General features: G+C 34.7%; 1 protein-coding gene across 1 annotated transcript; it reads right to left on the bottom strand.

The window, feature by feature from the left end:
* Window positions 1-3406: 3406 nt before the first annotated feature.
* amx (TM2 domain-containing protein 3 almondex) lies at window positions 3407-16715 on the bottom strand. Its single transcript, XM_089247454.1, has 5 exons — window positions 16502-16715; window positions 14536-14879; window positions 13019-13178; window positions 10675-10750; window positions 3407-3652 (listed from the first exon to the last, which is right to left on the bottom strand). The coding sequence occupies exons 1-5, from the start codon at window positions 16590-16592 to the stop codon at window positions 3484-3486; spliced, it is 840 nt and encodes a 279-aa protein (XP_089103580.1). The 5' UTR covers window positions 16593-16715; the 3' UTR covers window positions 3407-3483.
* Between the last annotated feature and the right edge of the window lie 9 nt (window positions 16716-16724).

The raw sequence follows: 16724 nt of genomic DNA, 5'->3' as shown, positions 1-16724 counted from the left end.
GAACATATAAGAGTGCTGGAAAAACAAATGATAGAATCCGGTACTCATTTTACTGGGAGGTGATCGTAATTAATGATACGAAGGAATTTTGTAGTCTCCGGTTGAGAAGAAAGAATAAAGTCTCAGAGACAGAGCTGCAATTATACACCATTAGCAAGTAGGCGCAGAACAAAAACTCAGACTGGCTGACCATCATCACAGCACCTCAAAGCGGACACTCCAGGGTCAGGCAATGTAAGCGCAGACATGATATCACGTTTAAGAACAGAATGAACTATATAAAATAATGAACATTAATGTTTACTTGTATTTTATTGCAAATTATGTAAGTATTTATTGCTATCAGCATCTTGTTATTTGATCGTATCCTAATTTCTATTATCCGTATTTATGTATGTAACCAGGTTGTCTCGTAAAATATGTTATGCATATTTCACGCTTAGGAAGGGGGTAATGTAAGGTTTCTCCATTGCGAAGAGGCATGATGGGATTAGAAAGTGTGGGTGGGGGGAGAAAGGCCCTTGGTGGAGAAGAGAAAAGAAGCTGGGTGTTTTTTCTTTTAGTTAGAGAGTGGCTCCTGTGGATTCGGGAGGTAATTTGAAAGGCTCGCTGTAAGCAAGGAGGACATGTTAACATTTTAATGTTTATGGTTAAAAATTATGATTAAATCAAATATCAAAAAAGTGGCAGTGCTTGTGGTTGAAGCCAATCAATAGTCGAAAATGAACCTGACACATCTCGAAAATGAAGATAAATGGCATATTCCTAACAAAAAATTAAAATACATTTATTACAATATTTATTTTATAATATTCATGTGTCTTTATATGTGAAATACCAAAAAGAAATTTCTCCATACACATAATATCCATAGCACACATGTATACACACAAAATGAAATTTATAAGCATTTTTACCAGAGTATTTTTAAAAATAATTTCTTTCTCTTATGTACCATGTTGTCTTCTTTCTGCAAAAACCAACAGTAACCACTAGTCATCCATCATTTGAATGTCTTGGTGGAAAACCTGTTACAATTGGAGATAAAATCCTTGTTTTTTGCTTGTGCTATTCCACAAGTTTCAGTTGACAAAAAATAAAAATATGATTATATAGTACCATTTAAGACGTGAGCCTAAACATGTAAATTTTGAAAGATATTCAATATTAAATACCATATAACAAAAAAACAAGCAGATGGTCATTTTTTAAGGTCTGATCTGGAATCAGCACCCAAAAATTAATCAGGAACAGTTAAATTTCTCCATGTTTTCCCAGAAAATCTTGTAGACTAGTGCTATCAGACAAGCTCATTATGCTGTTCTTCCCCACCTTTTCTCTGATTTTAAATGTGAATGTCGTGGCGAATACATACACACTTGGTGTGCAACTTTTTTTTGTTGACCGAACTCTCTAATTGGGTTTTGAGCAAAGAATGTCCGTATAAAAAAATATTTTCTTATAATATTAATAACTATATCCCCATGCAATATGAATGATGTATCTTACAGGTTATTTGGATACTTTTCCTAATTAGAAGTCTAGAATCAATGAGCCACCAGTAATGTGCGGTATGGGGACTTTATTATGCGCCATGTAGTCAAAAATAATTCCTTGGCAATGAGTTGTTTATACAGTGAATAATCTTAACATTTCATCGAGGTGGTTCATTCTGAGGTTTTCCTGAAGCCTCTTTTGACAAAACTGCAGCTTTATTATGGTAGTAAAAATGTATTAGTATAGATATGGTGTAGTGAAACATGTCAAACATTTCAGAAAGAATAGACGCAGTTGAATCTTCATCCCACCAAAGCCTATGTTCATTTTGATGTGGTTCAGGCAAAAGGCAGTGAATTCATGAGTACAAATTTCTTCTATATTGCGCAGAGCTAGTCTATAACAAACCTTATTTATTAAAATGTGAAGTACAAGTCAAACTGGTTTGGAACTCCTGGGGGTTCTCAAGTACCAAAATATGCATGCATGATGATGTGATGGTTATTTGTTATCAACGATGGAGAATATGTATTTGAGATGGGGGGAAAAATTCAATCAGCTTCAATTCTGCGCAACATACAAAAGGTTTAATTTTCATTGCATGCATTATTGGTAAATTTTAAAAAGAGTGGTTAAAATAAAAGGAACTTTCTCAATTTTTCTCTCAGAAATCAGTTGAACTAATTTCAATAACATTTGCTGGTTGGAATTTTGAACATAAAAAATATGCTTTGAATTGAGTTCCACTTCAACTAAACAGATCCATAAGCATTGGCTGCAATTCCAAAAAAAATAATTTCAATTCACACACTTAATCTCTTAATAAATATATCGAGATTGAGAAACACACAATGGCTTTTTAGCACCAAAAATTCTTCCTATGATAGGTACTAAACTTTGATCAGCTGCTGTATTTTATTTGTTGAAAGTGGTCAACAACAAAATACTCTGAAAATGCAGAGCTGTTTTAAAAATATCTGTTCAATACACAACTAATTTTTTTTTTTCATGAATTTTATTATTTAAATAACTGAGTAAAAAACTATTTGATCAAATTCTTTTTAAAAAGTAAATCGCTCCAACATCAGTATGAATGATTTAATAAAGACTGATTGAATATTTTACATAGATAGGGTATGGTTGAATGTGAAAATCAAAGCAGCGCACTGCACATTACACTAGAATCCCCACTCTCTCGAAAAGCTCATGTTCATAAATGGAGCATGCATTTTTCAAAGCACATAGCTTGTTCACGTTTAGCAGTACAAAAAAAATAATTGATTTACGTATTAGAAGTGGTAGAAACACCCAAAATTGAAATTTTCACAAATTTTAATTAAAATGAAGTAAAAAATGTCCAAGAAATATATCAAAATTCTCTAAACACTTTATAGTAACCTGAAGTTTTTAAATTTATTTCAAAAAATACTTTGATTCCTCTATATACGATGAAAACCAGAAATGTTTGAATTTTTGCAAATAAAAACTATCGTTTGGTGCTCAAGTTTTTCATGCCTTAGTAACTCAATTAATTCAATATCATCAATATCTGGCAATCATTCAATCAATATCTGGCAATGGCTGATTGTTAGCTCTTGTTTTATGCTCCCCCTTTATCAATTTTTTTTTTCACAACTTTTACTGATAGCTATATAGTATCCACAATATGAATCAGCTCATTCCATGCATCTAAAATAGCTTTTGATTCAAAATAAATGTTGAATTTACTTACCCATGAAATAACGTTTATGATGTAATTCTGTGATGGGTAAAACAAATTATCCTATAGTTGTTTTGGAAACTAACAGGATATTTGATTTAAGACAAAGTTCAATTACTATATCCATGGAACTGTTCATCAGATTGCAGATGCTACACAAATATACAAAACAATCACAATAGAATTATTTGGTTGCAAAAAAATTTTATTTACAATTTTTGATAACATCCATAAAGATTTACAGCATACAAATACATGATATTCAATTATCGGATGTATAGAGAACCATCAGCTGGTCCCAAATAACCAGCAGCAATGAGTATCACATCAACCAATGTCCAAACTCCAAGGCCTCCGAAGCTGAAAAGCTTGCCTATACCTTCTTGCCACATTCCTAAATAGAATCTGTCAACTCCAAAACCTCCGAGAACAACACTATCAAAGAATCCAACAAATTACAAGTTTTCAAAAATATAAATTGGGATTTCCAGATCATAAATTACAAGCATAAGTGAAAGCTTAACTGAAAAAAAACATACAGAAATTTGCTATCGTGCTGTTAAAGTCATAAAGTGTCCATCCCTGCTTAGATTATGTGAATAACCAAAAACAGCTACTTGAAATTTTACTTTAAAAAAAACCACCCAGCCCATTTAATAAACAATGAGAAGCATCATAATAGTTTTGCCTGCTAGAATGGAAAAGCACAGAGTAATCTCTCTCTCCCTACTCAATTGTTTCCTCCATTTTATGTTAAAATTCATTGGTTAAGAATTTCATTGAATTTTGTGGATTTACTACTCGATTTAACAAGATAGGGAGGTTTGACAATGACATGAATTTTCCATTTTTATCCTTTTACTTACATATTTTTGGCTACAAATTTCGATAATATATAGTTTAATTTTAATGATAAGCCTCGTGAATTAAAATCTATATTTGTTCATAGGAATGAAAGGAAAAAATGAGCGAGATTTGACTTAAGTCAGTCATCCACTAGAAAGCTATAAACAAGTTGCATGCAGATGTTTGCATTCGCAAGCCCCGACCCACTGTGCAGCAAGTACGAGAACCTTGTCCATTAGAAACCTTTAGCTCGTGATTTCCGCCTAAAACAGCAGACAAGAAAATTTTCTGCTTCCTGTGGGATCACGTGGCTTTTACTGTATCTGTGCAGACGCAGTATGGAGTGGTGTTTTTTTTTTTTTTCTTTTGTGCTATTTTTTTCCCTCCTTTCCCATGTGAACATGGAAGCTGAAAATTTTGACAATTGCTGTTCATGGGTTGTGATAAGTAGTGTATATATATATATATATATATAATCGATTAAATATAATTATTCATTTATAACCAGAACGCTTTCTGTCTCAGACCTCTCACATTAAGTATGGTATGGACTTGATAAATTTTCTCAAAAATTTTAGTTTTCCAATATTTCCTCAAAATTATTTACGAACACACTTGTCTGCATGGAATGCAATCGCAGACTGAATAGTGTGTAGAAGTCGCTTTCAGTGGACGACGTCAGAAGCCCTTTTTTGTCTGCTATTGTAACACCAACTAGAGCAGAAAGCCTTTGGTGTTAATCTTTTCCATGGTGTGACATCATCACGTTTCAGCATTCATTCTCTCCCTGACCGACACTGCCTGTCCCTAATTTTTGCCATTGCAACAACGGTTCATTACCATGCTATTCATTAATGTTTGATTTCATGTTTAAATGTTTATTTTATTCAATTTCTTGGGAAGACAATAAACAATATTGTTGCCTAAGTCCTTTCATAAAAATGGTTGGAAAAAACAACAGCTAATTCGGCCGCCAGTGAGCTTTGTTTTGGGCGAAGGAAGTATATGCCTATCAGTATAACTGCACAAAAAAAAAATCAAGGTGAGTTTATTTTTTACTATTTCATGAAATGCATCGATGACTATATTCTGTAATAATAATATTGATAACTTTCATAAATTCATTACTATATATAGGAGTATGGCTTTATTAAATTATTTGATAATATATCATTATTGGTGCTGTGTACTAATTGTATTTTTGTATCATTGTGTATCATTTTTTAATGTTATCCTTCAATGAAAGAAATTTTTAATGAACAAACAGTTGGAGGGAATTTAGAATTACAGAAAATATATTTTGTGGCCCCCCACATCCTTGAGCAAGGCTTCTATGATCAGATTTTTGGTGGACCCCAAGCCAATATTTCTCTCAGGGGCCTTCGATGGAATTTCAAATAATTACATGAAGGGAAATATTTTATTTCATGGTCCTGAAACTGGGTCCCTTGGTATGATCTGTGGAGAGCCATCTGCTGGGGTTAAAGTAATGAAAATACCAAGTTTTTTAAATCTTATTTATCAATGTCAACTGAATAGTCAAATTTTGAAAAATTCAGTCTAATGATGCTTTTATTTCATGTTGACAGGTGTGTATGACTTGTCAGTATCATATGGCATCGTGTGAATTTGCTGCACACCCGAGAAGAGCAAGGACTGGAACTTTCATCATTGTTTGATGATTATATGTAATCGATGTAGCAAATCTAGTAATCCATTGCCCAATGAAAGTCCGAGCAATGATCTAAACTGAGATGTCTTCTATGAAACTTGCCTCTGGCCATCTTGTGATACAGTCCACAGATGCAACATGTGAACTCATTTGATAGAGGAAAAGGACCAACCAAGTCGAGTTGAATGTGATCATATCTATTGGAATTCAATATGACAACTGGTCAAATTTTATAACGCTTGAGGATCACTATTTTATGATGTATAGACAGTGTTATAATTGAAAGCACAAGATGTGTGTGGAAATAAACATTTGTGAAATATTTCAATTAGATATACATGGTTATTTGTCAGTGGAATATTTTATTAACCCATTAACGCCGGCTGGTAAGAAAATTTGCTATTCTAAATTTTAAGTTTTTTCTTTGCCTGGTGAAATAATGGTGGAAGTGGTTCCACTCATTTTTTGTTTTTAAAAAATTCAGTCGTCGTTAATGGGTTAACAATATTCAATTAACAATAAAGCAACACGTTTGAAATACAAAGGGGTGAACAGCGTTTTGCGGCATTCAAATGTCTAGTGAGAGTCTTTTGGTAGACTCTGTGCTTGTTTTATGCGTAGGCAGATGATGTGACATTTGATATAGAATACAATCAATCACTATAGGTGCATTCACATCCCCAGATTTCACACACAGTAAATGTGAGTGATATAATGTTTCTATATATTTTGAAAGTATGTTTAAAAAATGTCAATTTATCTTTCCATACAAATTACCAAATTTTGATGACTTTATTAATGAATTGAAAACACTTAAAAAAAATAGTAAGATTTCAACTATACATAAATTTTTCACATAAAACAACTTAAAATATTCAAGTGATTATTATATTATTAATATCAATTGTTGGCTCCCAAGGACATGGCAGTGGCTTCAATGTATCCCAGGCTTTTTCTAATGCGATTTCAAAAACAAACTTTATTTGAACTTAGAATATTAACATGCGAACCCTCAATATGACCACTCCGCCATTATTTCTCAATTAATTCTCCTCTGTCACTGTTAAAAATTAACATTCTCAAACAGTGGCTCGTTACTTCAGCACAAAGTCACAATACATCTTTTCCTTTTCAGCAGCTGCTCGATAGCTTCCTACACAATGTGTGACTAGTGTATAATCAAAGTATTAAACAGAATTTCATCCCGTCTATAAATTTGGTCAGATTCATATTTTGCCTGTCTTGAACATAGATGGCTCTTTGCTTCATAACATAATTCTCAAAATTGATCCAGGATTGGATGCTATTGGTTTTGTTATAGCATCGCAATTGATAATTGCATTATTAGAAAAATAGTGGGTTTGTCCACTAGTCCCCATCTAAATTTCCATGTCCATCCTCGCCCTTCAATAGGGCCATACCATTTTTTTACTGATAGTGCCTGATTAAAAATACCAGTATCAAAAAGTGATGTTTCTCCCCGAAAAGAATTTTGCCCCGCCCACAAATTTCGTCAGGTTGATGTTTTACCCTTCTTGAACAGAGATCACACGTTGCTTCATAATGTAATTCTCTAAATCAATCTACATTTCTCGATGTGTACAGGAGGTGCATTTTCGATATAGACCCACAATGTGTTACGATAAACAACTTTGGGTTCTTTAGAAATTACAAAATACTGTGTTGATGAATTGGGTTTTCCATATTTCCACTGGAAAATACATGCAAATACTAACAGTATATCTTTGAGGTGTTTTAGAATGTGGGGGGAAAAGTCTGAATTTTTTCTAATGTATTTCTAGAGAATCTTTGAATAAAAATGCACTTTTAAAAGAAAGTTATAAATAGTTAAACAATTTTATACAAAGAAAATGGGATCGATCAAATATCGAGGAGATATGATCGAAGTGTTCAAAATTTTCAATGGGATGGACCATGAACTTTTAGTGCACTGCCAATTGACTGCTTTTACAAGGGGACACCAGTACCGATTGGTGAGGGACAATGCAAGGTTATGGTGTCGCAGGGAATTTTTCTCTAATAGGGTTGCCAATGAAATGGAATAACTTACCCCCGAGGTAGTAAATTGTAACACAATTGACACGTTCAAAAAGAAATACGATAAACATGTTGGGGTAATTCGAGAAGCTATCCATACTTAGAATAAGACAACCATTAGTATTCTTTATGGGCATTGTATAGTATTTTATCATGTGTATATATTATAATTTTTGTTAATTGCATTTTTAATTGGGATGCTATATTTTTATTTATATATATATATATATTTATTTTTTTTTTTTTTGGAAATATATGACATCCATATTTTTATAAACATCTTTTTTCTCAGCCACCTCGTTGGGTATTTTGCCTGTTGTGGCGTTGTATTTGTAAGAAGTTGGAGACATTTTCAAAAAAAAAAGTAACTATTTTTGTAACTAGATTTTTACTGCTTAAATCGCATCTTAGCATAGAATGTTATGCATTTATGTATGAATGAGAATCATCCATATCCAATCCATAGTTTGAATTATAATTTTCAAATTATGGAATTCTGGAAGGAGAAAAGCAAAGTATATTTGTTTATATACCAGGTGTACAAGTAACAAGTATGAAATGCGGATTTCAGAAAACAGATGGTGCACCAATGCAGTTTGTGCTATAAAGATTTGACACTGCGCCATTTTGTTGTGTCATCAACAAGTGTCAGATGCGCACGAGTGATAAATTGGAAAAGTGTTGTATTGTTGTGTTCAATATGTCGAAAGTTATACTGAACAAAGAGGATTCTTGGACAGCATTCATTTTTTTTGTTTTCATTTGAAGAAAACTGCTGCTGAATCATACTGATTACTTCGAGAAGCTTATGGTGAACATGCTCCATCGCAAGATACGTGTGAATGATGGTTTCAATGTTTCAAAAGTGGTGACTTCGATGTTGCAGACAAGGAACATGGAAAACCGCCAAAAAAAAAATGTGGAATTGGAAGCATTGTTGGACGAAGATGATACTACACAGACACAAAAACAACTCACAGAGCAATTGGGCGTTAGTCAACAAGCTGTTTCCAATTGCAATGCCCCATGACAACGTGAAATGCTCCTTGACAATGTTCAATGGTCAATGTTCCATCACATACCGCAAAAGCGGTTTGCGGCACGTTGGTAGCACTCAGCTGGAAGTTCTACCCTATGCGGTTTACTCACCAGACTTGGCTCCTTCCAATTACCACTTGTTTGCATTGATGGGTCACACACTTTCTGAGCAACGCTTTGGTTCGTATGAAGATGTGAAAAAATAGCTCGATGAATGGTTCGCAGCAAAAGGAAGATTTTACTGTCGTGGTATTCACAAATTTCAGGAAAGATGGGGGAAATGTATAACAAGCAATGGGGCATACTTTGAATAAAGCACTTTTTATCATTCTTCCGAATTTAACGTGTTTTTTAAAAAAAAAAAATCCACATTTCATACTTGTACACCTGGTATACATTCACTGTTTTTTCTTCCCTTAAATAAAATACACATTACATGAAAAGTTCCTTATACATATTTATTATTATTTTTTTTTAATGACTGAAAATATATAGTGAATATTGCATGTGTCTATCTTAATGACAAATAAAGGATATTATATATAGTTGAATTGGCCTCGATTTTCTTTTGGTATTCAATGAATATTTTTTTGATAAAATCAACAGAAATGAAGTTTTCAAAAAAAGGTCGAAGGGTTATTTTTTCAAATAGGCTTGCCCTGATTGGTGCTTGAAAACAATGTTGAAGCCCCAAAGCAGAATGTTTTGTGATGTTCTACAACAAGCCCTCAGCTGACTGAAAATGTTCTGCAGTAAAAATTCACATATACATAATAGCGTTTTTCTACATTTTTCTTAAAATTCTTCCAGATTGTTCTGCGACGTACATCGCACATTTCGGCATATTCTGCTTTGGGGTGTTGAAATTTAAACTTGTCTACTCAATTCTTTGCTAATTCAATCCCTTTTTCCATAACATTAAAAATATATATAATAGCAACATGTGGGTCAAACATATCGGCATTGCAGTGTGTGTTGCTCATTCGTGGTGGTGCTGGAAAACAATCTCACAGGATTTCAAGACTAATGTTGATGTCACAAATCTCAAGATGAGGCTTTCTGCTCTACATAGTTGGTGTTGGCTATTGCTGTTCGTGTAGCTTGCTGCATGTTCTCGCTCCAGTTATCAACCATTCCCTCTCAAACATTAATTATCTTTTGTGCTACGAATTCAATTAAGAAAAAAAGAGGGAAACGCAGAGCTGAATGAAAAATATTTTTTCCCCACCCTTTTGACCCATTAAAGACGACTTTGGTTTTTTAGAAAGAAAAAAAAAACTGAGTAGAACCACTCCCAATTTATTGGTAATGCAAAAAATTAGAATTTGGAATGGCAAATTTTTTGCCAACCATTGTCAATGGGTTAATTACATGGTTGCAAAAGCAGAAGTTTGTATGCAGGTCTTCCAAATAAATCAAGGTCAAGTTAATTTATGCTTGTGTGTGAGAGAGTAGTTAAAAAAATAAAATAGTTTAACTTAAAATTTTATATAATTTTCCATATCGTTCAATTTTCTAAATTCCAAACTGCAAAAATAACCTTTAAACTTCAAAAATAGTCTGGAAATATATATTTCTGTATAGCAAGGAAAAAATTGCCTGTTTTGTTCCTCCATTACAAATTGTCAAAAAAAGTAATTTAGCAGTATTATAATACTGATAATTATCTACTCAGGAAGAGCATCTTCAGATTTTTAATGAAAAAGTGAAGATATAACTGTGTGTGTGTGTGTGTAGCCAAGAAAAATTGTGTACAAAAATTTTAAAAAAACAATCACTGCAATAGAACATTTTCAATGTATTGATTATAAATTTTGAAAAACAAACGAATTTTCCTTTTTACCTCAACAGCAGTGCTGTACCCCAACTGTAACCTTTTGTCCAGTTACACAGGATGTTTTTGGAAAAAACTCTTTTACCTGAAAAGAACAAAAATTATGGGAGCCATGTCTGAAAAATTAAAAACCAGATAGGAATGCTCAGAGATAAATTTCTACAGAAAAGCTATGTGACATAGATACAGTAGAATCTGGATAATCCAAAAGGACAATAGGAAATTGACTTTCAGAGGGGGAAGAGAGAGGAAGGCCTTATACCTACATATCTGTATTTGCTGTGACCTATTTTGTTCTTTATTCAGCAACGTAATTCATTACGGTTAGGGCTACTAAGACTGATGGCTTTTTTATAAGGGATGCTAACAGAGGCTCTCCTATCCCTGAGACCCGATATGATTGTTATTATTTTGTAAATTATAAATTTACTATAGAGGGGCTTATGAAAAATTTTTGCTCTCTAGAGAATCCTTCCATCATTGAATCCAAAATCAAACAAGCAAGATCTTGGCAAAAAAGGAATTTTGAAAGGTTTCAGATAATCAGAAGTTCTGGAACCTCAAACTTTCAAGACTACTGTAGTTGGGTGTCAGAATAATAGATTGAAGACTGCTCACATCTGAAATATTTGCTCATAAGTCAGAGAATATTTTTTTCACTGTAACTTCGACTACAGTAGTCCCTTTATTCGACCTCCACTTATATGACATTCTGTATTATCTGATGTCCCGCAGCAAAAAAATAATATAAAAAAGATCAAGCACCAACTGTTGAGCCTCTCAGGATTTTAAATAATGACAGAGTTAAGAAGCTGAAGGAATCAACATAATGATGCTTCAAAGATGGTGGGATTAGCAGCAAAGAAACTGTACTCATCAGGAAAGCAGACTACAATCAAAAATTCCTTATATCATCATAGGATCAAACTTCTTAAGTATTCTATTCCACTTCAGAATATTTTGTAAATGCAAGTTAATTTTTTCTGTTGTTTTGTTGTAAAGCATGGTTATTGGTTTCGTAACATGCAAAATTATAACACAGTTTGACATTTAATAGGCATTTTTCTTAACTCCTCCCTATTATCCGACATTCAGCCTGCCCATTTATGTTGGACAAGCAAGACTATGGTATTCACAAATGTGGAGGAGACACTTTATACCTTCTTTTTCTACAAGTGAAATCTTGCTATAATGATACTCAACACAACTATAAATCTTTTTATAAAGATGTTTTGTTTGAAAATATTTATTAATGTTTGAGGTTGTGACACACATGCTACTAAGCAGCATGAGAACATGCCACTTTCAAGCATATGCAACCAATGAGATTATCTGTAGCATTTACACACGAATGTGTCTAATAATCTCATTGGTTACATATGCTTGAAAATGGCATGTTTTCATGCTACTTAGTAGCGTGTGTATCACGTGTCTAACTACCACTTGTCGATATAATCCCACTACAATATTTTTTTTAGTCTGCAGAGTATCGTTAAATCAAGGTTTCATTGTACAAACCTTCATTAATTATAATTTATTATTTACCATTAGAAAGACATTTCATTCTACCTAGAAGGACCAATACCTGTCATTTTGACCGAAGATTGATTTTTACTATACACACTCTTGATTTTTGTTTTATCATGCTTGAATATGCATAGTGTAGGTAAAAAAAATATAAATTATAGGATTTTTTCGAATAAAATTATGCAATTCAATTTTAACGAGAGCGCAATGACATTTCCAGTGTTTTATTTCTTATTAAGGCTAAGTCGAATGCTGCAGAAAACGATCACTAGCAAATGAATAACACTCATACGGAATGCGTTCGAAAAATCTGATCAACACCACACTGAACCCGTCATCCCCTGATGTTTTCCTGTGAGGACACCCGAAGGCAAATAAAAAAAAGAATAATACCCATTCCATTAATGAACTAAAACAAAAAATTTAATCAGAGAATGAAAAGGTAATTGCAAATCACCTACATTCATGCAAAAGGATCACATTTTGAAACCACCTTTGTTTTTGTATCCATAAACGCTGTTCCATTTGAACAAAAAAAAGTTTTTATTTCTTGATAGCATTTTAAAAATAAAATATTTAAGAGCGAGTTGCATGACTTTTGGATCACCCTGTATAATATTACTGAAAGGGATTCAATTAAAGCGATCTCCTCCTAACACGAGCATGACCAGCCGCTCTTTCTCAACCGAGAAATAAGCAGGTGGTCAAAAACCTGGGCCGTGCTGGAATAAAACCAATCTAGGAACTGGAGTGAAAATATGTATTCTTTTAATTACAAAGTACTGAAGAAGATAAAAAATCAACAGAAAAAAACAAACATATTTACCCAAGCAAAGAACATGTGGCTTAACGATACATTTGGCAATGTATCGCTGCCTAGGAGCACTAACTACGTGACATGATGTGTTTTTCTGACAATTATGTTCATGTGAGGGAGTCTGGTAACAGTACCGACAATTAAATGTCCTCATAAATGTTTGATTTCCCTGTAAATAAATGAATAAAAATTAATGCTTGCTTAACATACTCTGTAAGAAGTACAATGTTGAACTACAGTAGACTCTCGATAAACCGGCCCATCCAATAATCGGGCGGTTTTCTTCAAACCCATAGAAGAGGAAAACATATGTCACTCCATGTCTTTGTGTAGAACATAATTTTTCGAACTTTTCATTCGATCACCCCCTTCTTCAAAAAATTTTCTTTCATTGTTTCCCTTCCCCCCCCCCCCCCGAATCAAGGGAACCTACAGGATCCTGTGTCATACCATAGCTTCTATCAACCCCCGACCATTCCACCACCCACCTGGGGGCAATGTTACCCACTTTGGAAAACCCTGGTGTGGAAGTTTATAGCATTTAACCCTCTACCTGACATTCTTCTTACTCAAGCAATCTGGTTTTCTTACATTTTTAAAGTAAACACACTTTATATTTTGAGCGTTTCGACATTGATGCTTCTAAAAACTCTTAAACATTAGATTTCCACTAGTGAGCTGCTCAAGAAGTTTCTACAATTATTAGTGGAATAGCTCAAAGTTACATGTCTCCTATTTCTTAAAGGAAAATACCCATGTGTGGAGGAGGAGACATACCCCAAAGCAGAATGTTTTGCATTGTTCTGCAACGAGCCCTTGGCTGAAATGTGCTGCAGTAAAAGTTCCCATAATAGTGTGTTTCTCTAAAAATTCTTCCAGATTGTTCTGCAATGGAACTGATTGTTCATATTCGGCATATTCTGCTTTGGGGGGGGGGACATATTGCTTATGCATTCTTCATCAATGATAGGAAAGGAGGTTTGTATACATTAAAGACATTTTTATACTCTTACAAGAGTAAACAAATCACATAAATGCAATGTGTTCCCTGAAGTGCAACTTCCTATATCTTTTTCAATACTGACAATGCATTTTTATTTTGCCATGTAAAAGAGTTCAGGGTATCTCATTTCAGGGCAGTAGCTAGCCATTCTTGTGCCCTGTGTAAGAATTTGAATTTAGGCCCATTCTGGGCTCCCCTTCCAAGTAGGCCTTGTGCAGGTGCACCTGCTTAGTTATGGCCCTGCATCATTTGCTTAATATTTTCTTCCTCAAAATTTTTCTCCTCTAGATATTTTAATGCTTGCCAATTAAAAGGTTAAATGAGCTCATTCAATTGACTTCCAGTAATCTGTCGATTTCGGTAATCTGGTATACCCTGATCCAATATGTGCCAGATTAGCAAGAGTCTACTACGCAGAATCTACTGTACTAAGATTGAATAAAAACAGGCAGAATCCAAGCAATCAAAACTTCAAGCAAAATACAAAAAAATCACAGTGAATGCATGAAATCACAAAACCTACTTGGCATTTCGAATCTTCTTTTGCTTTACATAACACCTCTACACTTTCACCATAAATACACGATTCATTGAAATCACAGCGAATGCAGGTAGCACTCAGGGATTCGCACGAGCCATCCGTATGACAATGATCAGAGAGAGTTCCTTCAGTCCCTGCAGTGCTTACGGTGTGGTTGCTGTCGGCTTTGGCACCTAGAGAGAAATGTGATACAACCAAGGCCTTTGGCTGAAGCACATCGGTCACGTCTACAGAGGAATTCTCCACTTGACCCTCAGCATCGTGGGCGAGCATGTGACGGTGAGAATGCCGCAGAGTATGCGAAGTGTTGAGAGGCGTGAAGCTTTCTGTAATAATAAAGACAAGAACTTATACTAATAATTATCGCTCAGTAAGATTTTGTTTTGAGAATAGTTTTCAGTTTAAAACAGAAACAAATTTATAGTTTTGCCGCTCTTCTCCCATTCTAGTCTAACTTTATTGACCATTCATTTCTCGAATTCGCCATTGGCTCCTGCCACTGTCTCCAAGTCACTCTTTTGGCCACCCCATGCTTGAACACTTCCATGGTTGTTCTTTGGACATTCACTTGTGTATGCTCTAAGTCACTCTTTTGGTCACTCACATGCTTGCACACTATTTTGGTTGCTTATATGAGCACTCACTTTCTTGGTCACTCTTTTGGTCTTTCACTAACCTAATTCTTCACTCTTTAACTCGTTTGGTCATTTACTGATTCAGTTCCTTACTCTTACGGTCACTCCCATGCTTACACACTCTTTTGGTCTCTCTCATGCTCACTGTCTCTAGGTCATTCTTTTTGCTCCTCCCTGATCTGGTCGCTCATATACTCCCAAATTCCCTAGGTTACTTGTTTTGTCACATGCTTTCAAACTCCAAAGGTTACTTGTTTTGTCACACACATGCTTTCAAACTCCAAAGGTTACTTGTTTTTTCACAAACGCTTTTAAACTCCAAAGGTCACTCATTTTGTCATTGACTAACTTAGTCACAAGCTCTATAGGCAAAGGCAAATTTAAGGTTTTACCGTCTGTGAGCTATAAAAGTTTTGCCACCCTTCTGAACTTGCTGTCCTGGGCTATAGCCTGAGAAGACCCTGGGCATGGATCCAAGATGATGTGTCCGCAGGAGCAAATTGTGTAAGTTCATCGGATCATCCCATATTTTACGGGACAGACAAATTTCCCCATATTATTTGGCTCTTGGGAGAGGATCTTTCCAACACCTCCCTCCTGGATCTGGGCCTGAACGAAAGTTGAGCTGAGAATGAAGTGAATTCAGACGACTTCAGCTGCAAATGGAATGGATTCAGATATCAATTGCAAGTGGAGTTGATCAGACATCAGTTGCAAATGGAGTTGATCAGACATCTTCAGTAGCAAATGGAGTGGAGACATCTTCAGCTGTGAACGCAATGGATTAAGACATCTTCACCTGCAAGTGTAATGGACTGAGGCATCTTCAGTTCCTTTCTGGGAATGAAGCAGAGACATATCTTCAGCTTAGAATGGAGTGGAGATAGGCAGATCCAAGGCAATGTGTCGGGAAATAACTTACCACGTACGTGCATCAGATCATCCTGTATTTTACAGGACACATCTAATTTACCCCATATTATTAGGGGTCTGTATCCCCGCTTGTAAGCCCCCTCTCCCCGTTGTAAATACGCTGTTGGCTGTAACTTTTGAAAATAATGAGAACATAAATGTTGAAAAGTGTTTTAAAGGGACCTACGCTCCCAACTTGGGTCAAAGGTGCAGATACAACTTTTTTAGTTTTAGAGGCTCCCCCACCAACTTCCCCCGAACACTCCTGTTTGATAGTTTTATAACTGTTTTTTGGCCTGCCTGCCCATAACATGAAATGGCCAGCATTAGTTGGCGTTTCATCAGCGGTTATTTGATAAATCAGATAAAATGAAAGTTTTGAAGAAAAATTTAAAACTGACGTTGTTTCCTGTAAGCTTTCTCGGTCCTATTCTCACAGCACAGTAATAAAACAATAATCGCCAACGACAGAATTGGCTGCATGTATCTCATGAATGTCCCATTACCAACCAGTGCCGAATCTTAACAATAATACCGAAAAAAAATACACATCATTAGCAATCGGCAATAAAAACAAATAAATAAATAAGGAGCAAAACACGGGACTTGCGATTTTTATCCTAA

This window comes from Pholcus phalangioides, unplaced genomic scaffold (genome assembly GCF_987345545.1).
Source record: "Pholcus phalangioides strain wild (caught in Gottingen) unplaced genomic scaffold, Ppha-v1.0 ptg000003l_1, whole genome shotgun sequence".
Taxonomy (NCBI): domain Eukaryota; kingdom Metazoa; phylum Arthropoda; class Arachnida; order Araneae; family Pholcidae; genus Pholcus; species Pholcus phalangioides.
This window is presented reverse-complemented; position numbering and strand designations above follow the sequence as displayed.